The sequence below is a fragment of the Anopheles bellator genome, chromosome 1 (assembly GCF_943735745.2).
Source record: "Anopheles bellator chromosome 1, idAnoBellAS_SP24_06.2, whole genome shotgun sequence".
NCBI classification, from domain to species: Eukaryota; Metazoa; Arthropoda; class Insecta; order Diptera; family Culicidae; genus Anopheles; species Anopheles bellator.
Window position 1 is genome coordinate 25,739,836 of NC_071285.1, and position 23,779 is coordinate 25,763,614.

General features: G+C 49.7%; 2 protein-coding genes across 4 annotated transcripts in view; one reads left to right on the forward strand and one right to left on the reverse strand.

Moving 5' to 3' along the window:
• LOC131205595 (failed axon connections) overlaps positions 1 to 16,688 on the forward strand; it is a 40,486-nt gene extending 23,798 nt beyond the window's left edge. Inside the window, exons 3-6 of one of the 2 annotated variants that reach the window (XM_058197758.1) lie at positions 13,145 to 13,483; positions 13,915 to 14,061; positions 14,142 to 14,338; positions 14,417 to 16,688. In XM_058197758.1, coding sequence (XP_058053741.1) covers positions 13,145 to 13,483; positions 13,915 to 14,061; positions 14,142 to 14,338; positions 14,417 to 14,594 — 861 coding nt within the window. In that variant the 3' untranslated portion in view covers positions 14,595 to 16,688. The remainder of the gene's footprint in view (positions 1 to 13,144; positions 13,484 to 13,914; positions 14,062 to 14,141; positions 14,339 to 14,416) is intronic. The other variant, XM_058197759.1, reaches the window with a different exon arrangement.
• A 3,529-nt stretch (positions 16,689 to 20,217) lies between these two features.
• On the reverse strand, positions 20,218 to 22,991 carry LOC131216843 (vesicular inhibitory amino acid transporter). 2 transcript variants are annotated; one of them, XM_058211432.1, is made up of 4 exons: positions 22,763 to 22,991; positions 22,501 to 22,684; positions 22,317 to 22,440; positions 20,218 to 21,412 (listed from the first exon to the last, which is right to left on the reverse strand). In XM_058211432.1, exons 1-4 carry the CDS (start codon positions 22,989 to 22,991, stop codon positions 20,228 to 20,230), a joined length of 1,722 nt encoding a protein of 573 aa, XP_058067415.1. In that variant the 3' UTR covers positions 20,218 to 20,227. The 2 variants fall into 2 exon arrangements, with proteins under 2 accessions (XP_058067415.1, XP_058067416.1); XM_058211433.1 differs by having other exon boundaries at positions 22,501 to 22,677; positions 22,759 to 22,991.
• Between the last annotated feature and the right edge of the window lie 788 nt (positions 22,992 to 23,779).

Genomic DNA, 23,779 nt, shown 5'->3' on the forward strand with positions numbered 1-23,779 from the left:
TTCTTGATGCACATCATTACGCCAACGACGCATAACACCTAAAAAGTATTCTCTTATATCTGGCATCGCTTTTACCGGTGGTCTGCTCTATTAACATATTGCCTGAAAGGAACACACTTTAATGTCAGACAAGCATCATCTATCCGGCTTCCTCTAAATCAAGTCAAATGTATAATGGTTTTGATTTTTTGTATTTTATTTGTTAACACCTTTCGCGAACGAAGCAGCGCCTGCCTCCGGTGTGGTTGCAGCATAAATATGTTTAGCTCAAAGTGCACACTGGCCAAAATGACGACCGCACACACTAATTGCTGTCATTTGCGAACCCCGGCCGGCATGTTGCAAATCATCAGCCGGGCTCCGAACGGCCAAACCTTGTGTGCGGTGTGCCTCCTTTGCATCTCGGCTTTTCTCGACTCTGTTGATGTCAGCTTTCTCCTGTCAACATCACAATTTGGCAGGGCTTTCTAGCCGTGTCCGAGCCGTGTCCGAGCCTTGTCCGGTGTGTTTTCCTTTTCTTTTTTACCTCGACTTGCCCGCTGGTCGATTGTTATGGGCGGGCGGGCCTGGAGCTGGAAGCGGGAAAGGCTCCGCGCTCCTTCAAACACTCATTTTCATCATCGCTCACTTTTCACTTGCCGATTCCCACGGTCACTTTTGACGGGCCGTCATGGCGAACACATCCATCCCGCCGCCGGTCATCTTGTGGTGAATAAAGTCATCAGAGGGGAGGGACGCTTTTCCCCCGCTCCCCCGTTTGGCGTTTAACCCGTGTCAAATGATACGACCCCGAAAGTGCCGATCACTTAACTCTCCGGGCACTGGCCGGCCTCCGGGCCATTCCGTTCGTTGCAGCAAGGCACCCGATGGCCGCGGCGAACACAAATATTGTACTCCCATCATCATCATCATATTTTCATAAACATAATCCGGTGCCACGGAATCCGGGGCCCAGGCCGCAGAGTGGGCGGGGGACCCTATCAATGACCTAATGCTTTATTAATTGAAAGATTAATGGTGGTGGTGGTGGTGATGGTAATGTTTGGATAGTGGTCGGCCGTCCATGTCCCACATAGTGCACCCATATTTGTGTGTGAGAGTAATGACACACATGTTTGCGCTGTGCATACAGATGGGCCTGCGCCGGGAGCCCCGCACCAAAGCGGGAGGTTAAATTGATTAATTTAGCTAATCAACTAACGTCAAGTTTACAGAAAGCGTCCGGCCACGGCATGGCCGGGCTTTCCTTGGGCCAATCGTTTCAACTTCCACCCAACCGGACGACTGGAAGCAAATCCTTGGGCTGTGTAGGTCTAATTTCTAATCCTATTTAGCATCCAAATGCAATACACAACAGCCCCGGGGGGTTTTGAATCTTCAAGGTGCAAATAGAAATAGTAATAAAATATTCATACATTCAAGCTACACAGGGAGCGCGCCAACGCGACAAAGGCAAACCATTATCCTGGCGGGGCGGGGCGAGTCCTGCTCAAAGGCCGGGGACCCGTCTTCCTGGACGGAGCCCCACGCAACAGGCGTGTGATGATGGATCGCATCAAAAAGTGCGTTAGATATGGGTGTGGCTGTCGCGCGCGCTGTTGAGTGCCAGACCCATAAATATTAACAGAGTCATTATCGTGCCCGTGCAGGAGCTCGTTCACGGCGGCGCCGTGCATCGTACCACCGAGCGGAAGGTCCTGTCGTGTTGGATTTATTATTTTTCTACTCCATTTCATTGAATGATTCTAATCCGAAGCGAAGTGCTACAATGTCGCGTTTCGGAATATTTATCATAATGTGCCGTGAATGCTTAGGATGTAGCAGTAAGGTGACCTATTTGTTCCTAAATTTAGGACGACCCCAGGGCAGTCCGCGGCGTGATCCACCGGCTAACCGATATACTTATAAACATCGCGAGCGCCACTTTTCACTGTCCGACCATCTCTCATACCTTTTATCGTTTTTTTTCTCTTCCCGTTCCAGGTAAGAGTGCAGTTAATGTCGAATCAAGGGGCCAGCAAAAAAGTGGACCGCGCTCTTGCTGCTGCCGCTAAACTCGCGCTGCCCTGCGAGAAAGGTCTGGTGCGGGCTCTCTAGGATTCATTTCGCAATTGAGGTCGATTGGGAAACGGGAAAGTTGTTGCCAAATCTCTCAAAGGGGCCCGCTCGGTGGGTCTGTTATGTTTATTATTCCTTTCCCGTGCACTGGCGGCCAACATGCGCTAGCCTTCGGCTAATGATGGGGTGGTTACAGTGTTAAGAATTTATTTAAAATCGATACTAAAAAATAAGCCGAGGGCTGTTAAGCCGCCGGTTTCCTACACGGCGCTCTCTCGCTTGTGGAAAATCTCTAAATTTGCACATTACGCTAAATATGTGTGCCCCGTTTTCCGGTAACCGGAAAAGAGGTTGCCAGCGGGCAGCCGGTCGGTCGGTTGATTCGATGTCGAAAATGCAAATTGCGGACGTTCGAGAGCGGCTAACGGCTCGGTTTTCCGTTCGTCACATACGCTCAATTGCGGGCGTAGCTTTACGCGCCTGCCCGGTACGGTTATCACCTGTTTTCCGTCGCAATCGCAATCGGCTTCCGATAGGTTCTGTGCGCGACCGGAAGTGTCACCCGGAAGCGGCGGACAATGGCGGACCGAAATAGATATGGTGATGAATAATTGAATAATTGAGTGTGTTGGTGTGTGGCGGACGCGCGAACGACGAACTGTGACTGGCCGTTGATTTGCGCCACTGGCACCACTTGTTGCCAGCAGCCTCCGGGAATGTCTGGCACTGAGCCCGGCGGTGGGATGGCGCATTTTCGCCCAATTCTCTCCCGGCACGCGGGAAAAAAACAAACACAATAAAAAAAGGCCACCAGAAGGCAGAACTCCACCGTGGAAATGTCAGCGAAAGGCGCGTATTCTGGACTCCGGACTCACGTCGCTCCATTTTTTCCGCTGACGGCAATCGATTGGCAAAGCGGCAGTCTGTATATGTGTCACTACAATGAAGTGTCAACGTTTTTTTCAAAGCTCTGCCTCCCTTTGAGGAGAGTGTGGATGCATTGTTGACATCTGCGCGGCGCTGCCACCATCATCGATTCGTAGTTTCGCTGGAAAATAGTGGAAATCAACAGCAGTGCAACGCGAAAAAAAAAGAAAAAAGATTGAGCCAAAATTGCACGGAGAATTTTGAATTTTGCCATTTGCCAAACAATAGACTTGCGTTGCGATAAGCGACGAACCTCCGTTCTCTCGGCTGACTGTGTCGCTGCGGAGCCGTCCCGTCCCATATGGCGAACGTTTGTTCAGCCGGTGCAGGGTGTGGTAAGGTACGGCTAAGCCGCATGTGATTTGCCACACGCGCTTATGCAATAAATTTGCATACACATCCGCATAAGGCCCGCACCGTGCGACGGATGAGAAGAAAATTAGCAACAAACACACTGCTACGCCCTAAAACAATGCAGGTGGCAAAAATATTAGACCCCGTGGCAGCGCGTGAAGGGGGAGGGGAGTGCTGTGTAGGTTAGTAGCGCACCCTGATTTATCTCCCATTCACCTCAGCATCGCCCACCGACTCGTGCCGTTTGGTGTTGTTTGGCGGAAGTAAACTGAACCGAAGTGTGGCACCAACTTGCGACAACAGTAACGCATACAATCAACCAGCGGAGGCCACGACGGCTACAGTCACGGTAGTAGTAGCCGCTTCACCTGACGATGACCGACGACAAGTGTAGTCTGTCAGCGTTGTGACAGAAACATCACTCATCGCTGCGGTATGCGATAGTAGACGACGACAACAACGGCCACGTCAGACGTATTAAGTGCCGTAATGTTCCTCGTCGATGAGAGTGTTGAGCGAGCGACAGAGAGAGAGAGAATGACGGCCGTGATTCAAGGACGAGCGTTTGCCGCGTAATTTAATCTGGATTAGGAAGGGAACGAGCCGCTGCAAATGGCCGCAAACTCGAGAGAGCGAGAGAAGGTGCTCGTCTGTTGCTGGGGGAAGTGCATTCCACATTCCTGACCGTGCGTGCATCAATCACACCCCCGCCCGGACGTCCAGTTTCGGGGCCCGCCATTGGAAGCCGAAAGGTTTATTGGTGACAAACAAATACTCCATACCAACATTATTTATTCCCACTAATAAATGGCACCGTGCGTTCTAATTGTAGGAAAACCAAGGGGCGAGTAGTACACTTGCGCAATGCACAAATCGAGACGCGGGATGCATTCGGCAGAGCCGCCAGTCGCCTGAAAGCGCTGCCAATCAATTAAACGACGCAATTAAACGGATGGGACCGAGGGTTGTGCATTTCGAGAATGCGCCGTTTTCCTGCTTGCGCAAGGAAGGGCTTTCAAGTGCTCACAGATGCGTTGGGAAGGGATTTGTTGATCAAGTCCGATTCCGAGTGCCACTCTCGCCCCTGTGGATGAACACAGCTCACGAAGCCCAGCACACACTTATCGGTGTGGGCTTCACCGTTTGCAGACCCTTAAAGACGGCCCAACGGCATGCCAGGCCAGGCAAGATTATCTCTCCGGTTCACGTCTAGCGTGCACGATTGTTGCGCAAAACGCCGATCCAGCGGCCCGTGCGGTGCAGCGTAGTGCAATAATTTATGAAATTACACTAACAAATGGGCACGACGATGGCGCGATTGCCAGGCTGGATGCAAAAGAATGCAATCTTATTAAAATGTTTACTTAAATAGTCATCGATCGATGAGAGACGTCTATGGGAGAGGCTAGCCGTCAACGCGGCCCTTGTACGGACTTAAAGCCGTCTCTCTCTCTCTCTGTGGAGGGTGAGCAGCAGGAAGTTAAGACGAATATGATACACGGTCTCGGGTTCTATCGGGCCCTGTAGAACTCCACTCGGACGACTGCTTTCGTACTCCGACGATATCGCTAGGTGATGGGTTTTTTCCGTGTCTATGGTGGGGCCGGCCCTCGAGGTTAGCTACTCCCGTGGTTGTGTGTGCTGTGCCATACGATTAATAGACGCACTCTCAATAATTCTGTCACGTTGCCCGTCTCTCGATCGGAATAATATTATTCATTGTGAAACCTTCGCTCGTAAATTATTTGAGCGAGCTTCCGATAAATCTCTCACCAGACGGCCTGTGGGAACGACAGTCCGCGGGTGTTCCTGTCAATACTTTCGAGGGAGCTCCTTTTCTCAACATTAGTTTGTGCTCTCCTCGCGGCATCCCTCTCTACACAACAATTGTCGCCTCACTATCTTTCTCTATTGTTTGTGCAACACTTGAAACGGCCAGACCAGACCAAACGACGAACTAATGACGTTTGGCGTCTCACCGATCGATCTTTCGCTCGCGACCGAAAGGGGGAACACATTAAAACCATGCCACCGATGAGCGCAGCCCCGCGAAAGTGCTGGCAATTATGGAGGTTTCCATCGGAAAAGAAAAACCAAACACACAGGCAACAATGCCTTCTTCCTTAGCTGAGCGCAAAAGTTGATGTTGCGATTTAGACGGCACCAAAAAAGGCGCCCAAAGAAAAGGCCGACCACCGCAACCGTCCGGTGCTTCGAAGCACCGATCATTAACGAGGAGAAAATTTCGTGAGGCTTTTCCGGCCGCCACGTTTTCTATGTTTCTCTGTATCTCTTTCCCTCTCTCCCGTCTGTCGGTGGTTTCGGTTGAGCATCAACACAGGCGGTGGCCTCGATTTTATTGTTTTGTTTTCGTTTGTTGTGGTTCGGTTGGGAAATCCTTCCCAAATGGCGGGTTCGTTTCGAATCCTCTCTGAACTCTGAACGAAAAGCAAGCAAGCTACCGTTTTGGGATGTTTACTGTGTGTTCCATCACGAGTCTCTTGTTTGTTTGAAAAGCGGAAATGTCACAAATGTGGAAGGATTTATGTTCTACAATTTGTTGGTATGTTATCGTTTGGTATCGTTATCGAGCAGTCAATTTTCGGTGAAACAGAATGCAGCAACTTCATAGCTTTAAAGCTTATCGAAAAATTTGACAACAAACTTTTAAACTTTTCCACTTCTCCACACGTGAGAGTAGGAGAGGTCAACGAACGCCCGTATGTTTTTGAGAAACCAGGCGCAGCCACTGCCGAGCGGAGCATAAAACGAAGGTTCCGGAGAAAGCGCCACGTGGCCCCCCCGGAGAGGTCGCGCCGGGTATGGGGGCAGGCAGCGGTATCAACTGGAGGGAAAAAAGCACAGTGAAAAAAAAGAAAACCCAAAATAAAATGGTGCTAACGAGCTAGATGAGCTAATTAATTTTCCATAACTACCATTATCTCGCCCATCAGCGGCGCGTTGTGTTGGGCCGAGGTGACAGGGCCGCCTAACCTCTATTGGTTTCGGTGATGCGCTCGGTGCCCGGGAAACCCTTTGGGGTGGGCTCTCTGCCCATCCCAAAAAATCGCCAGCCCCGATGGAGCTGGCTGGCTCGCAGTGAAAGTTATGCTCTCCCAGCTCTACAGGCTTTTCTTCACACTTCACGGTGCCGTTTTGCCGGAGAATTGTTCATCTCTCGATAATCGTGATCGGTGTGCGCGTTGCGTTGCGTCGGCGCTGGTTCCGCATTATTATTAGCCGCAAATGGTGTTTATGCTGCTGCCTACGCCACGGGGCTAGCAGCATTAATTTTGAGCCTCATTACTAGGTCGGTCGGTGGTGGTTTTCCATTTTTCCGGCGAAAAGGTAATAATTAGCTGGCGGGGCACCACTGGAAAGGCAATAAAAGAAAACGAGCGACGACCTCGCACGCCGCTGATCAAACGTTGACCTAAATCATGAGTCGCGGTGATAATTGGCCTTGTTTTGGGAACAAAACAGTGTAATAAAAATGGCTTGCGCGACAAAAACATTATTAACAACCTCCCTGGGGGAGGGTGGCGTTAAAACCCAGCACGAGGTGAGACCCAACAGCTACCGTCCTTTAAAAATGATAGTTTTTATTTGGCAAATGATTAGTCTCCAAGCCGTGCGAGTCAATAGGAGCAGACCGTGCCATCACCTGAGAATTGGACAACGAACGGGGTGTTCAAAAACTCAAAACAATCGTGTTGGGCGTGAATAAAAAAGGCGTGACTCATCTGCCCATTGCTACCTGTTCCGTGCTGCCGTGGTGCCACTGTGCGTTTGCCGTTTTTTCCTTCAATTTGGATGTTCCTCGTCATTTGCACCACTTACCACGGACACGGTGTAAAGTTATCGAAAAAATTACCGACGAAAAATTGGCGCCTCTCTCGGGGATTTTTCAGGAGACAGTTTTTTTTTTCGTCATCTCAGATCTGATAACAATGATGATGCTATTATCTTTTACTTACCCATCGTAAACACGGAGGGATATTTTTTGCCTTTTTCTGTTGTTTCGTGGCGCCCAGCATCAGCACCAGGTGTAGAGCCCTCCTCCTACGCAGAGGGTGTGTTGTGTGTGCTGAGCAAATATTGAACCTTTTCGGGGAACGCCGTCCGCGTCTAAACAAAACCGACCCGTGCCCGGTCCGGTCTTGAGCGGCAGCTTTAATAACTGGCAGTTGTGGGTGGTGGAATCTTTTCGGCCCTGAGCCCGCTCCTAGGGCGCCAAGGATGCGAAGGGCCAATCGCACAGCACCAAAGCCGTCTTCCGCAGGCTCTCCGGCGAAGTGGTATTTCGGTAAGCATAACCTCACCTGGAGGTTGGTATTCTTCGGACATTTCTTCCAATTCACAGCAACCCAGTTTGGCCCTTTGATTGGCACTGCCTTTTGTACGTAACCGAAAATAAAAGGTTCATTTAGAACCTCTGGCTCTGGAACTCCACCTCACTTGACCGAGTATTCGCCCGGTGCTGCATCATTCCGCTATGATGATGGTCCTCTTCAGACGGCCGAATGTTGCAGACCACAAGAGCTAACAGAGGGCCACCACCAACCCAGGAGAGAGTCCTTGCCAAATCAAAAACTCATTCCGGTAATGATGCGGCAAGTGGCGCGTGTTTTGGGCCGGTCGTAGGAAAGGCCCCACAAGAGTTGCAGATCTCCCCAATCCATCATGCACCGGTGCGCCGGTGAGGAGAAAATAACCTCCTCTCAAGAGTTCAGCAGCACAGCATATTAATGTGCGCTTCTGTGGCTCTCCGGTTGACTGATGCACTTTCGCCCCCGGTCGGTTTCGTCGGTTTCTGTTTTGTCTCCCTTCCTTTCTTTCGGGTTGCATATTCGAAAATAATGACTCACCACGAGACACACCGCTCCTTTCGGTCCATCGAACCCCGTGAGGTCAAAAACCCTACCGAAGCCACTTTCATTTTGTTTGTATTCTGCGTTACTTTTTTTTGATGGTCGAATCTTCTCCGGCCGGACGTCGTAACCACAGTTTGCTTTCGTGTCTGGGCCGCGATCGGCCAGAAAGCAAGATAACGGTCTCGGAGGTAGCGCTAACATTCCCCTTTCCTCAGGCCTCGGCGCGTAGAAGTTGTTGTCGGTGGCCGGTCTCATAGGCGAACTCACGATGTTGCCGAAAACCCCGAAACCCGGTTCACCACTGGAATGTCAACGACGGCACTCAGTGTGCTGGCGGGACTCCTTGGGACATTCCGAGGCCGGGCTAAGGCACCCTCCGGGGTGTCACCGTCACTCTCCCTTTCCGATGATGATGAAATTCGTCGGAAACGTGCCTCACACACGCGAGGGCCCGGTCGCGTCACGCTTTTGCGTAAGTTTGATTAAAATTATCTAACCGCCGGGACGTGGTCACAGGTTGTTCCCCCCCCGCCGCCAATATCGGGAGACATCGTTTGGTCCGTAAGGTTTTTTGGGGGGGCCCGACGGCTCGAAAGTTCCGGGCAGACCTCATGAAGAGAAATTCCATTCATTTCTTCTCACTCCCCGGTTTCTTATTAATCTCCTTTCTCCCTGCCGGTCAGTTCCCTTGCTGCTGCGGGGCTTACTGTCGTAGGAAGAAGGAATAAAAAACGACCAAAAGTTGTCACTTTCCATCGCCTTTCTTGTGCCGCGGGGAAGGAAGTTTCATGTTCCGCCGCTCGTTGGGCCATAATCCCTGTCGCGCGCGCTGTCGTCATCGTTGTCACCCTCGGACGCTGCTTTGTTTCTAATGATCCGCTTCGTTCCGATCCTCTTAACTCTCGTCGCGCCACGAGCCGCGTTAATGAGCGAAGAATAGCGGGGCTCGGCTCGGGGCTGCAGCATATCGAGTTCTGTTTTTTTACGACTGCCCATCGGGGAGCCATCAGCAGTGTAGCGCGGTGTGCCGCGATGTGCGTCTTCAATTATGCAAATCATAGCCCCGTGCGCGGTGCGCGGGGAACTCAACCTAGCCCATCAACAAGTTTTCCATGCCCCATGCCGGTGATAGAACGCGGAAGATATTAGACGGGCCACGTTAACAGGTTGGGTCGGTTCTAGTCGGTCACCAGATGTGGCGTGAGGGAGAGGTCGCCTCACCACCCAGCCCATTGTCTTGTGCCAGCAACCTGTTGGTGGTGGTGGCGGAGGCCGCGGTTTAGGTGAGTGATTTGTGGATCGTTTCGTGTCACGTATCACATCGTCCAGGGGAACAGGAATGACCGGTTTTGTGGTGTGGTGCGCCTTGGAGTGTTGTCGCCGCTGCCGCGATGATTTTCGCTGGCGATTAGATAACGCCTTCGGCAACGTTACGTTCGGCCACTCCGAGAGAATCCTTGTTGGGAGATAACTATTTCGTCTGCTCTTGATGATGATTGACCCTGGTCCTGGTGGACCTTGGGGTTGGTTCACGTTGTGGATTTGCTGATGGTGGTCAGTTGATAACGCTCTCCGACAATCCTTTCAAGGGACAAGCGATCCCCTGGTGTGAGTGGCGCCATCTGCTAGCAATTGAAACGCGTAAAAAAGGCGTGCCATCGACGCTAAGTGAATCGTTGTCGGCACGCGCCTCAAACCCCTGGCTATTTGTAGAGCACGAGCAATAAATTAATTGAGCACCGACCAACGCCACATTCCACAGTAAGATGGAGATAGACGAGCTGTGGACGCGATTGTCTGAGGCTCGGGGGAGGTAATAAAACCGTCCAGTGTCACAGGCTGCTGATGGCCACTGTCGCGCTGTTAATTACCGGGAGGAGTGTAAGACAAGAGAAGAGAACCATCAGAAGAGCTTGTATCTTCAATTGTACTGTACATTCCTGATGAACCCCAATTAACATGTGAAGACATAGTTACGGGACAGAGGGCATCTACTAAAGATGCTGGCCCATAGCAAATGTGGAGTCCACAAATTAAGATTTATCAACATTTGAATAAGAGACCGAAGAATTGCCGATATTCCCTAGGGCATCCCTTTAGAGAACCTATAGATAATCACGACTGATGAAGGGCTGTTTGTTAAGATTTCATGCGATGGACCCCCCATCATATTGAATGCCTATGCTTTCTAAAGATAACCTACTCCAAGTACAAGACTACAGGATTGGGCCGGAATGGACACTGTCCAAGAGCAGTGCCTGCATTTGACGCTCGCTGCCCTCGTTTTTTTTGCAGCTTCGTCGAAGGATGAAGGTGTTCTTTATTTGCGTTGGGCTCGCCTCATAAATTTGCCCGTTCTCAAAGTACAACGTCTCCAGGACTCCGGGATCGGGATACCGGAAAAGACCGAAGCAGAGGAGTAATGCGACTCCAAAAGGGCGCGCACAATCCGAATGCCGTGCACACATTCCGTTTGATGTTTCACGGCTCTCGTCGGTCGGTGGTTAGCAAAGTGAAACCATTACCGGTCCTTTTTTTTTTGTTTGACGTCCAAGTCCAGGCCACCTTTTTTCCCGTACCGGCGAATACACGCACACTTGAAGGAAAATCGCACCGAACGGCCAAACCCGAATGATCCCGATCGAGGAGCGGGTGCGTGCGGCGAGAGTACTTTGGCGTGTGTTTCGCTTACATTTTCCGGTCTCGCGAACCGAGAAAATCGGTGTCGCGCTGTTGCTAAGGCCACCAACACCACCACCACCACGGCGAGCCTTCCGTGGCCACCGCACTCGCTCCGGAGTGGTATGGGTGCGTCGGCGGCACACGGATCCTGCCAACGGATCAATAAAATGTGAACCACCACCCTTCGAGAGCCGACTGCGAGTGTGTGTTGGTGAGGTGATAAGGAAATTCGCTCCCACCCTAAGCGCGCGCGCGCGCCAGTGTGTGAGAGAGAGGGCCCTCGGTTTTCCACTGCGTATGGTTGTGTGTGTGTGTGGGCTGGGCGTTAGGACGAAAAAGGACGCGTCGGTCGGCGACCGTTATTTGCACATGGCCCGGTTTTTGGTCTCGATAAGGGAGCCCCGGCTAGCTGGAGCCGGTTTTTCACGCTACAGGGATTATGATGGGGCTCTACTTCTCTACCGCCACGAGAGGGTCTGAGGTCACCACCCTGCGGCGTTCCCCTTCAGTCCTCAAGAGGTCTTGTCCTTTCCAAGCAGCGCCGGTCCACTTGGCAGTGATATGAAGCGTTAACAAAATGCTTCAATTAGATCGTTAATAAGTGGCGTGCAGCTTTGCTTCCCTTTCCTAAGGATGCTCTACCCACTCCCTCCCACACACGAGCACCCCAACTCACCCTATAAAGCTTTAAATCTTTTGGCGTGGGCAGCAATTAAAGCCGCCCGAAGAGCGAGTGGGCCGCGACGACCGCCGGTCGGCTTCATCGTGAGCGTCGGGTCTTTTCCGTCCGTTATTTTTTTGTTTTTCCAGTTCCGCTTCGCGCGGCCACCAACACAAAGACATTGTTCGGAGGATAAAATTAGATTTCAGGATATGCTGCTCCGTGCATGGGAGTCACCGCGTGGAAAACAGGACTTCTCTCTCTTTCGGGCGGCTAGGATCCCCGGAGGGTGTGCCCCGGCCAACCCAGCCCTTCACGCCGCTCCCTCACCCTCACTCTCTATCTTTCACCTCGCGAGGCGTGTCGCGGGTGAACGTGTTTCGTTTGCGCGCGCAATCCCCGAGACACGGCGTCCTCTCTAGAGCGAGCGAGGGACCGGGAGCGAGGAGTCATGTTTCCGGGCCACGAGACCGTGGCGTGGCGTGGGGCGAGTCCTGCCAGGCGGGCCGGATGGAGGCGGCAGAGAGGGTGGCGGAGGGAACCCGTCTGGAAATGGGCGCCACTGTGTTAGTGTAACAGTAGACACTCGTCGCCGGGTTCCGCGCCGCTTGACCGTTTCCCGTTGGTGACCGTTCCGGACCGTTCACCTCGTGTTCGAGTGCTTCGCTTGTTCCAGATTTACCTCCCGTTTTTTTTTGCGCGTGGCTAGGGCATCGGAGAAGGAGCTTTCATGTTTCCCAGGGCGCCAGGACATCTTAGCAGTGGGTTGCCCTGGCAGCTTCCTTTATTTTTCACTTTTCTTCGATGTCCCAGCGTCTGTGATGGGTGGGTGTGGGCCTCAAAAGAACAATATGGACATCTAGCTGCGCGTCAATCATGATGATGCCGACAACATCCTGAACGAGTTGAGTCTACTTTATCCAACATAGCGAATATTGATAAGTCAATGTAATTAACTATCGGCAAAAAGGAGAGCCCTTACCTAGTGTCGCCGTGATCCTGTGGCATTTTGCTTCCATCACACTTTGACCTACGGGGCAAACTTCAATGCTAGGTTCCTATCAATTATAATGGAGCTAAAAGGAGCTAAAATAATGTGTTTTTAAATTGACGATATTTTAGAGCTTGTCACCGTGTAATGAAGTTAAAATCTATTTATCGATTATAATTACCACTAACCAGGTTGTGGGACGTATTATTACTTTAGCTTTTTTAACAATTTTCTATTGCTCAAAATCATTTGAACATTCGACCTTGTAAATGGAATTCCTTTTCCGCGCGGTTTGTTTCAGAGAATATATGTTGCAAAACTTATTACATTTTGGCAGTCGAAACACATCGAAACAAACCTTCCCAAAATATATATATTTTCCGTGAAACGAAACCATTAACGCGCCACGCGGAACCCTGCCGAGCTAATGGGTGAATAAATAACATGTTACGTGAAGCCAGTGACCTTTGCTGTACGGGCACAGTAATTACCTCTCGGGACACCCCATTGTGCGTCCTGCCACAGCATACAAATGCTACTTTGCGAAACTTTTACTTAACATAAGTATCCTGTTCCTTTTTTTTTGCCCCACCACAGAACATTGACCACAAGCTGAAGCTGCGTTCGAAGAAGGGACAGTTGCCTTTCGTCGAAGTCAACGGCGAGGAGATTGCCGACTCGACCATCATCATGAAGGAGCTGGCCCAGCGCTACGAGAAGGACCTCGATGCCGCCCTGACCCAGGAGCAGCGCAACATTGCCCACGCGATGATTTCGATGCTGGAGAACCACCTGATCTGGGTGGTGCTGTCGTGGCGCAGCAAAAACACCGAGCAGATGCTGAAGGGCTACAAAATCAACCTCCAGCACGCCCTCGGTAGCCGCCTGCCGAACGCGCTGCTCAACTTCTTCTTCAAATTCCAGTTCAGCCGCAAGGTAGGTGTCGTTACACTTGCATATTCCTTGTTCTGCTTTGCATCGTGTGCGTTATTGTTGTTGTTGCTGCTGCTGTGGTTGTTGTTTTCCGTATCCATTGTCCACGCTTCCCATACAAACCACTCCCATCATAATCACCTGAAGAGATCAGCCCATTTCAAGAGGCTCCCCATTAGTGACCGTGAAGTATCCGTTTGCTGCATGTCTTGTGTTCGTAACATTCCTTACATCCCCTCAAAAAGGCTACATTCTCCGCGAGATAGGGATTTGGTCGACGAGAGAACTATTCGTTGGAAGAAAAAAGAACCATCTCTCGAAGCTTGCGAAGAAGGCCGCACGAGAACCACCTCTTCATCAATAATCAAAACCCATACCACATGTAGTGTGCACCCGTTTGTTAATCGGAACCGTCCGTCCTCTAACGTCTCTAGTGTTTCCAGGGTGCTAAAAAGGTGAAAGCTCAAGGACTGGGCGTCCACAAGCCGGAGGAGATCGAGGAGTTTGGCCGCAAGGATCTGAAGGTGCTGTCCGAGCTGTTGGCCGACAAGCCGTTCTTCTTCGGTGACGAACCCACCACGGTAGGTGCTTGGGTGTGATGGATCGTTTATCGCGATCGTTTCTGTCACGACCGACTAACGTTCTGGTTCTCCCCATTCAGCTCGACTGTGTCGCATTCTCCGTCCTGGCGCAAATCCACTTCATTCTGGACGAGGTCAAATACGGGCTGAAGGAGTTCATGCAGGAGAACTGCCCCAACCTGGTTGGACACGTTTCGCGGATCAAGGAGCGTTGCTTCCCCGACTGGGAGGACATCTGCACCAAGCTGGACCTGAACGCACACATCCCCAAGCCAGAGTAAGTGTCATAAGTGCATCCGGTTGGATGGCCAAAGTTGTAACCTTTTCGGTTTGATTTCTTTATCCACGCGCCCAGGCCAGAAACCAAGGAAAACAAGGAAGGTGCCGATACGGAAAAGACCGCCGAGCAGGAGAAGAACGAATCGGAAAAGGAGCTGGAGAAGGACAACTCGAACGAGAAGACCGAAAAGAAGGAGGAAAAGTCCGAGAAGGTCGAGGAGAACAAAGAGAAAGAGGAGGCAGCAGCTAAATAAGCAGGGGCTAGCTCGTAAGGAGTCACATTTTCCACGCACCACGTTTTCACTACTCTAATTATTAGCTCGGGCGCGACAGCAGGACGGGGCGTTGTGCGCCTCCGAACCTTCCTCCGAACCGTCGAAATTATCAATCATCATTTTACATACATATAGACACATTTTTGTAGAGAGAAAAAAAAAACAAAACCAACCAATCGAGAATCGGAAGAGAGCATAACTAAAACGCGGAACTCAGAAAATGTCACCGAAGGCGGATCGGGAACGGTGCGCGCGGAGAAGGATTGATCGTGCGTCGTCGAAGCAGGAGGAATGTTTTGTTTTCCTCTGTGTAATGTTTATTCGATAGACGTGATCGTTTTCGTGTCCCCCCTTTTTTATATTGCCCAACTTTTCGAAACGCGCTCCAGACCGGCGCGATCCCACACACACAAATGCCACTCTCAGATAGCGATAAGGAAACATTAGGAAGAAAGCCCACAACTACACGGAATCTACAGAACGGCGCAAGTGAAAGTGAAACTGCTTCAAAGGAGGAGGAAAACGGAACGAAGAATGTAACAACAGGAAAAACCCCTTTATAAAAGCAAAGCAAAAGAAACTGGTGAGGGAAAAGAAAAGGCGAAGAGAGATAATTGAAGAATGTGCCAGCACTCGAGGATGGCGCCGAGAAGCGCGCAAAGCTATGTAAGAAATAAAGAATAAAAAAAATGATAAAACGAGGAGAGAGAAGCTACTAGTAGGGCGAGTCACGCGAGTGACACGAAGAGATATAAGGAGAGCGAGCGAATATGACGCGCCGCCACCGGTATCGGTTAGTTTTTGTTTGTTTGCTTGTTTGAACCATGATCAGCATCCACCCCCTCGAGAGCATGATCCGGTGAGCCGCGCGGTTTAGGGGAGTTTTGCCGGAAACGAAAATGCGTGTACGGAAATGGCCACTGCCGCGAGCATTTCGCGTTTCGTGCGAAAGCTGCCTCCATCTTCCCTGCAAACGAATCATTCGTACTATAATAATAAGTGAAGCAAACGGGGAGAAGAAACAACACGCAAAATTATACACGCACGAAAACACACAGACACAACACACCAACTAAGTATCGAATGAGGAAAATGGCAAACAATGAGATAAGAGAGAGGTGGAATGCGAAACAACAGTAGCAAAACGGGGGAGGGTCCGGTGCCGATGAGGGGGCATGATATGGAGTAGTAGTTGGTGGTGAGGAAACCAACCGAGTCGTGTGGAGGGCGAAACGATATTAAAAAGTCGGAAGGGAGCGAACAGAAACAGGAATGAAATATGCATACAATACTCAAAAACTTTTCATTTTTGTAAAGATTTTTTGCAGACGTAACGATAAGTGTAGAGAATTCAAGAGGCAAAGATAGGTAAAAGAGAAAAGGAAACGAGAAAAGAGAAAAACGAGAAACAATTACACACAAACAAAAAAAAAGGAAAACAGTCAAATAAATGTTTCGGTTGTGTTCAGCAGGACAAGTTGAACAGCAGACGACGACATTGGATGATAACAATACAACCACTACACGCGTGTACCCTGTTACTGTGGGAAGAACGTCCATCACAGCCACGGCAGGGTTTTGGAGGGTTTGTTAGAGGAATTACACAGAGCTCTATCGTGGGGTGTGTTGTGGGTGCCCGTGCGTGTCACAGTGCTACGAGTCGCGGAACATTGTCGTTCTGTGCGCGCGCGCGCGCTCCTGCTAGCGGCATTGCCGTTGATTTTCTTCTTTTCAACCGATCGAGGATGGCTAGGCCAACGACGCACGACCTCCGTTGTTAAGCTCCGATTGCTCTCTTAATCCCCTCATGACAGGACGTACTCAACTCCTCCGAGCTTCACGAAGTAGGCAATCGTTAGAGAGAGGGACAGAGAGCTAGAGAAATGCAGATGAGACAGGCAGAGAGAAGGAAATGCACGGTTTGCTGCGTGCGCGTGTGGTAGTAATTGTATAATTGCTATTAAATATTTTTATATTTTTTGTCTTATATATTTTATATTTATAGTACTTTTATGCAACAAAACAAAATGAACGAAAAAGGTAATGTATAATAAAAATTGTCTCTCCCGTTTACCTTTTTTGTTGTTTTTCTTTTTACTTACTTGTATAAATGAGACACGCACAGAGAGAGAGAGAGAGAGAGAGAGAGAGAGAGAGAGAGAGAGAGAAAGGCACAAAGGAAACAAAAGGACGATGCAAAACAGGAAAAGCATAAAACCATTGCCAAAGTAGTCGATGTTTCCATTTTCCACAATGTTCAATTGTTGCCATTTAGGGTTTCTCCATTTTAGCGGATCAATCTGTATCAGTTGAGTGAAAAACTTTGATTGGTCCTCCCCTCTCTCTCTCTCCGTATCTCATCCACTTCATTTTATTCAATTTCGTACGATTTGCTTTTCGTTTTCCTTATTCATTCGCTACCGTGTTTGTGAATTCAAGTGTGCACTGTAAGTAAACTGTACTACAAAACGCTGTGTTTGGCGCCCTTAGTGTGGTCCAAGTTTATCGCTTCCATTTGCCATCCGCTTGTTTTTCGTTTTCTGGCCAGCAATCCTGTTTTGTAAATGTTGTAAGGACGCGAGAAGATGAGAAACAAACGCGTGACTGTGGGTTCTGTGAGCGAAGGTTAGAAACAAAGGCACAAAAGCTCAAACTGGAGCCGGAAAGAGTGGGACTTCAGTGAGAAGTAGAAGTGAATCGAGCATCAAAAGTACCGAACGGGGCAGATGGATGATGTGCAATCCCACGGGGAATTTGTGAAACGTAGAAAAATCTATGGAAACCATAAAAGGGAAAAAATCAAATCAAAACTCATTTTTCACCCGAACAGAGTTGAACAGGCTAGGCTTTTGAAGTTATTAAACAGAGCGAAAACGGGGGCAAAGCAGTGCAAAGAGCGAAAGGCACAAATAGAAAAACAAAAAACAAACGAACGAACATGACAACACCCATCAAAGTAACGCAAACTTTAGATAAAAGCATACCATACCATTAAAAACCATACCATACATAAAACAAACAAAAATCACATACATTCATTTACTGCGTACATTAGGCGTAAACATTGATGAACATGAAATAAAGGAAAATAAAAGAAATGAAAGGAAATAAATTGATATGAATGAACCACGACAACATAAACGCCTTTTTTATTTCTTAACCAGCTGTTCCCGGCGGGCATCGCCCCCACTCATTTCATTCTCATTTCCCGATGATCCAGTGTTTCAGAGCATCGAACTTCCTGGTGACGTATCTGATCGGCTTCCCTTCTCACTTTCCGTTTGGTTGGGTTCAATTTCTCTGATTAGAAACAGATCTGGTTGTCTTCTTTCCTTCCCCGTCGAGATTAGTGGTCAGATGCTGATTGCTGATTGGTGCGATAAAATTGATTAATTGCAAACAAGAAAATGTGTTGATCCAATCAACTGGTTTAATAAAAAAATGAGCAATTAATTGAAAAATTCCTCTACCGATCCTCTACTGTGTTCGAGGAAAGAGGATTCGAGGAATAGAGGAAAATCCTCTAGAATTTTTTTCGAGTCATTTGACCGATCTCCGATTTAAAAAATGATCAAACCGTCCAAGACACTAGAATGGCTAAGAAGTGGCGCAGCATGCGAAAAACTCTGCGTCAGGTCGAGAAGGAAAGCCCAAGTAGCGTTGTTCCAAATGTTTTCCCTGCAGCTTCCGATGAAACCAAAAGAACCAAACCAAACCACCAAAAACAAAACAAAAATGTATGCCCTGGGAAAAAATGTGATGATTCGATATTTCTTTCCCTTTGTTGAACATTTTGTGCACCAGAAGCTAAAACGGAATGGAACTCGGGGTGGGTAGGTTTGAATTTAAAGTTAAATAACTGCTGTTTATTCGGACACCTATAATGTTTGTTGCTCTTAAATACAGTAATTTGCAATAAGTACAGTGCGGGAGAGAGATTATTGCATAATAGTGGGGCACATTCAATATTGGAACGAAGCCACAAAACAACTAAACTGCTCTCACACGCTTACTGGCTTACTCGCTAGAGTGTGCAACATTAACTGCGCGCGGTCACCTTTCTCGATCACACTATTATCCTTTTCAAGCACGTGTTCTCATAGATTGGAATAAAATGTTACAATTTGTTGGTTGTCTGCTAGTTGTGTCACTACTAGTTGTACACTATCGTATTTATGCGGGCTCCCCGAAAACCGAACACGAAAGCCAACCCCCGGAACGGCTTTCGGAGCATCGAAAGTTGGGGTTCCTCCGCTGTTTGGATAAAACTTAACCGTTTGTTGGAAGACTTTCGCAAGATCGCCGAATGGTAAATGTAAATAACGGTTGGGGAGGTTGAGGGTACACCTAAATTTACTTCGCCGCTAAATGCAACGCATCGCGTGTTCGGTTTTTGGAAGACTTCGGTCACTCTATAGCCATCGGTGCGGATGCATAGCATTAACAGTGATTATAATTATGTTTGTGTCGCATTGGAAGACGCATGGTAAACAGATGCTTTACTCTCACAAGCCGCAGGCGCCACGAGTGGGTGCTGGAGATGCATCGCCTTCATTCACCGTCACCCAAGGGACCACCGTTCGGTCCTTTTCGAAGGCGATAGATTGCCTATCCTTGACCCACTCTTTGCGCCTTGGTGCACCGTCAGACTGAGATGAGTTAATTGTCAACGATAATAGGATTCTACGATAACCACCTTGGCGCCCGGCTCCGAAACAATCGCCCGATCGCCATCTTGCTTATTGTCCCCGTTAGCACATAGCTATAATTGATTCAATTTAGTCATTCGCTTATATCAGATTCGGAACTGTCCCCATGAACTGCTGTCTGCAGTCTGACGGCCCTCGGGATTCCGGAGCTACTACGACGATCGTGGCGAGATTGCTTTATTACAGTCACTCCCACAGTTCCTATTCTGCGCTAATGCTACGTTCTGTTTGATTTCTTATTCATTTCCTAACTGACACAGTATGTATAATTAGCTCACTAGCTTAAATATGTTGTTTTGTTTTTGTTTGTTGGGAGCTTGTATTTTAATATTTGCATTTAGTTTGTAACTTTCCCTCTCTTTCTTGTGGCGAATTTCTTTCATAGTTTTGTGTATATGTAATATGTATATGTTTGGAAGACTTGTTTTACTTTCGCAGTTTCGAATGCTGTTTCGCGCCTAATTTTTCTTCGGCCTCGGTGCCCTAGTGCATCCGGTTCGACGGTGGATTATGTACTTTCTATAACAGTGACTTGTTTGTTACCTTATTTAACTGTAATACCTTTTCATTTACATCACCCCCCATGCGCCATTGGAAGACATCGGATGAACCGTTTTTCGTTTCGTGTTGTGTTTTTGTTTGGAAGACTTGTTTTCACCTTTGAAGTTCGGCTCTGTGCAGGAGAATCGGTGCAAGTTTCGCGCGGTGCTGTCTCTGGCGACATTGGCCCAGCCACTGGCTCATCGGCGAAGAAAGGTGCGTTAAAACAACGGCCGTCGGGTAGGATTGCTGTCGATCGACACATTCGACTTCGAGAAACAGACTAACAACGTGGAGTGTCCGGCCGGGACACGGTACGAGATGGTTATGATGCATTATTGAAGTAGCGGAGCCAACAGCGGCTTAGAACGGCAATCCGATCTCGAATGCGTGGATCAGGGCGGTGCCGGAGTCGTAGATACCGACCACACAGAACAGCACGCCGAGAAAGATGATGAAGTAGTTGTAGGCCCGCTGCTTCTGGTCCAACAGGTGGCCCTTCAGCTTCAGGTGGAAGTAGCAGGGCCAGATGAAGCTCAGCATCGTGCCGGTGAAGCTACCGATGAAGCCCATCAGAATGGAAAAGTGCGGTATGAAGATCGCCATCATGATCGTGCCAAGAATGACGGCCAACCGCCAGGCCAGTCCCCACACCTTCAGCTCCCCGTCCAGCTCCCAGACGACCGGGAAGATGGTTTTGGGGCGCCCGCGAAAGAACGCCCGTTCGAGCAGTTCGCACGCGGCAAAGAAGGGCAGCGGGTAGCTGAGGACCGCCTTGATCACGAGGCAAAAGTTGACCAGACCCTTGAAGCCGGGCGAGTGCAGGTTGTTCGTGATGACCTGCTGCGTGTCGTTCTGGAACGTCAGAAAGCAGATGTAGCCGAACAGAGCCTTGAAGGCGGCGGCCGCTATGTGCGACCAATCGAGCATCCAGTTGAACTTGGACCGATCCTCCATGTTGCCCTCGAGCGTGGGCAGGAAGATTTGCGACGTGTAGGAGAAGACAATAACACCAAGTGAGATTGGAAAGTTCTCGAAGTCCATTCGCCACTTGACCTTACTCCAGCCCCAGTCGCCGATCTCCAGCAGGCAGTAGCCCACGATGATGGCGTTGATCAGCAGATGGGACATGGTGCACCAGAACGACAGCAGCGAGACGTGGTGCAGCGACTTCAGGAACGCCAGCGGCAGCAGAAAGACCCCACACAGCATCATCCAGGAGCGCGTGTCGAGGGCCCCGTCCGGAAAGGAGCCGGCCATCAGGTCGCCGCACACCACCACGTACAGGATGCAGGTCATCAGCAGCTCGATGATCTGCGCTATGCTGACGACGCGCGCCCCGATCCGCTTGCCGAAGCACACTTTGGCGATCGCGACGTAGCTGTCCCGCACCCGCACCGGTTCGCCCGTCTGCGGGTCCGGCTCGTACAGGCACTGCACCAGGATCTTGCCGGTGTAGCAGCAGATGTGCGCGATGCCCACCATCGCGATGATTGCCCAGTAGCCGCCGCGTAGCACCGCAAACGGTAGCGACACGATGAACATGCCCTGAAACGAGTCACAGGAAGAGTCGTATCAGATGCAGTTACGATAGTTGCCAAAGAACCTTCCAAATGATCCTGCCAGCGCGGAAACTGGTTCCAGCGCTGATTGTCTGTCTTCATTGTTTGAGCCATCAATTACTTCCAAAGCATACGTACCATACCGTACCATACCTAGATGGATCTGTGAATCTGCTTGTAATAAATAAGCGGTATGATCGTCTATTGTGGGTTGATGGTATGCATTTCAAAAAATCTATCTAAACTAGTACCAATTTACAAATGTACCAGTGAGATTAATTTTTACTTGAAGCTTCCAATTTATATATTAATCTGACAATAATTTCTACCAAATGGTTTGTTCCTAAATATGTTATTCAGCGTTTTACAAATACATACCAACCATTCATATTCATGGAAATAAATATTGCACTTATTTGAATTCGGGAACGTGAAGACGAAACAAGGCAACAAAGTAATGAATTAAAAAGTATTAAGTAAAAATTAATCGCTTAATGTGTAACCGTTGTATGGGTGCATCGAGGCTGCTAAACACTTTTCTCTGAAATTCTTCGAAAGAACCAGGACAAAAGTTTAGAGATTGGAGATCCCACTACGAATTGCACACATTATGGCGAGTTTATGATACTTTAGCACAATTGGGAACAATTGCGAAGCTTTTTCGTATTTCTCATCTATGGCTGAAGGTAGGCAAAAAGGATTGAGACTTGCGATCTCCGGACTTATCCGACACTTGGCGATACAAAATTTTAATGCTTTGTTCCAATGTTCCAATGGACCGTTGCCCATTTTAAATGGACTTCGAAATCACTCCCGGGGCGGATGTTGGTTAAACACTTAAAGCAAATAATGTCTAAACTTAACCAAACCGAAGACGGACTGACGCTCACCTGAATGGCGTTGGTCACGTTCCATGCCGCCTGATACTCGTTGATCTTGGCCCCACCGGGTGCCTCTCCTTCGCATCCGCCCGCAAACGTGCTGTCCGAGCCGAAGGACTGGACACTGCCCTGCCTGCCGGGGAAGGGAAGCGCGATTAAACGAGGCGCCCCGACAGGCGTTTCCGATACTTACCTCGGAGGGTAGCCGCCCGCCTGGTACCCATTCTCGAAATCACCCTGATTGAAGCCCGTCTCCTGGTACTGGTTGGTCCCGCCTCCGGGTTGCTCCGAACTTCCGTCCTCCTGGTAGTACGCCTTCGGGTTCGTGAACGGGTTCAGCGGATTCATTTCCGTCGTTCCACCAGCATCACTCGCAACTGTAAAGACCAGTGAGGAAGTCATCAATAAGGGCCCCGCCAAGTGCTGCCCGTGTGAGGAACACTCGGAACACCCACCATCCGCATCAGCAAAGTGTACGTTCTGTGGCCTAGGCGGAACCTGTGGTGGTGACCGCACGCCACTACCGCCAGCACCAGGACCGCCGAAGCTGTCGCCCGCTGCCTCCTCGTAGCCGTTCTGCTTCTGCTTGGAAGGAATCGTTTGGCGTGCGGTTTGTAGGGCCACGTTCAGCATGTTCTTGACCGGAGGCAGCGGCACCGAGCGCAGGTTATTCAGGAAAGCCATCGCTGTCAACGCTGTGACGGCCTGTAGCGGACACTGGACGCTGCTCTAAAGAATCGGGCCGCCTTGAAAACACGGGTAAAGTGAGGGCTTTTTCGTGCTCCGAAAATGCGCCTTCTGGAAGACTTTGTAGTGATTTTCTTTTTATGGCCGACGCGACGCTTTACTGCTTGCGGCTTGTGTCCATGGCTTTAGACCTGTTGGCGGGAGAGAGAGAAAGAGAGCGAAAACTTCATCACAATCAAGTCGAAGTGGGGTGTTTGGGGCATCTCGAGAGATCCTTGGCGATGGGATGGCGATTATTGATTTTCTAAGGTCCTCCTCGTGCCACCAGCGCGTCCCCTCGCTCACTTGTCGTCAATGGCGCTGGCTCGAGCAAAAAATGTGGTGCCTTCACGTGGTCACGTGCTAGCAGAGTGCCAGGAAATGGGGCTTCAAGTACTTTTCGGAGCACTCCTCCATTGGTTTCGGAGCATTCCGTGGGGCATCCTTTTTCACTTCTTGTAATACGTAACACACCGACACACACGTACACGCACCAGATGGGGCTGGCTCCCCAGTCGGGCTCCAAGTTGGGTCATACCTTTTCGAAGCGATGGTAAGGACGTGTCCTGCTCCTCGGTGCTGGCGCTGGCCGGTGCTGATGATGCTGCGAGTGCGAACTGGTGGAATCGAACGGCACCGAATTGGGGCTGATTTCAGGTGATTTCTGCTTCCGATGGGGCGAGATGAACGCACTACCCACTGCGGTGGCCTATGTGGAGAATGTGTGCGCTCGTCGAATTTTTCTC

Coding starts and splice junctions, on each gene's coding strand:
- LOC131216843 (XM_058211432.1), bottom strand. CDS start 22,991: ATGGCTTTCCTGAATAACCTGCGCTCGGTGCCGCTGCCTCCGGTCAAG. Junction 22,685..22,762: donor ACACTTTGCTGATGCGGATG/GTGGGTGTTCCG, acceptor TGGTCTTTACAG/TTGCGAGTGATGCTGGTGGA. Junction 21,413..22,316: donor ACGTGACCAACGCCATTCAG/GTGAGCGTCAGT, acceptor GACTCGTTTCAG/GGCATGTTCATCGTGTCGCT.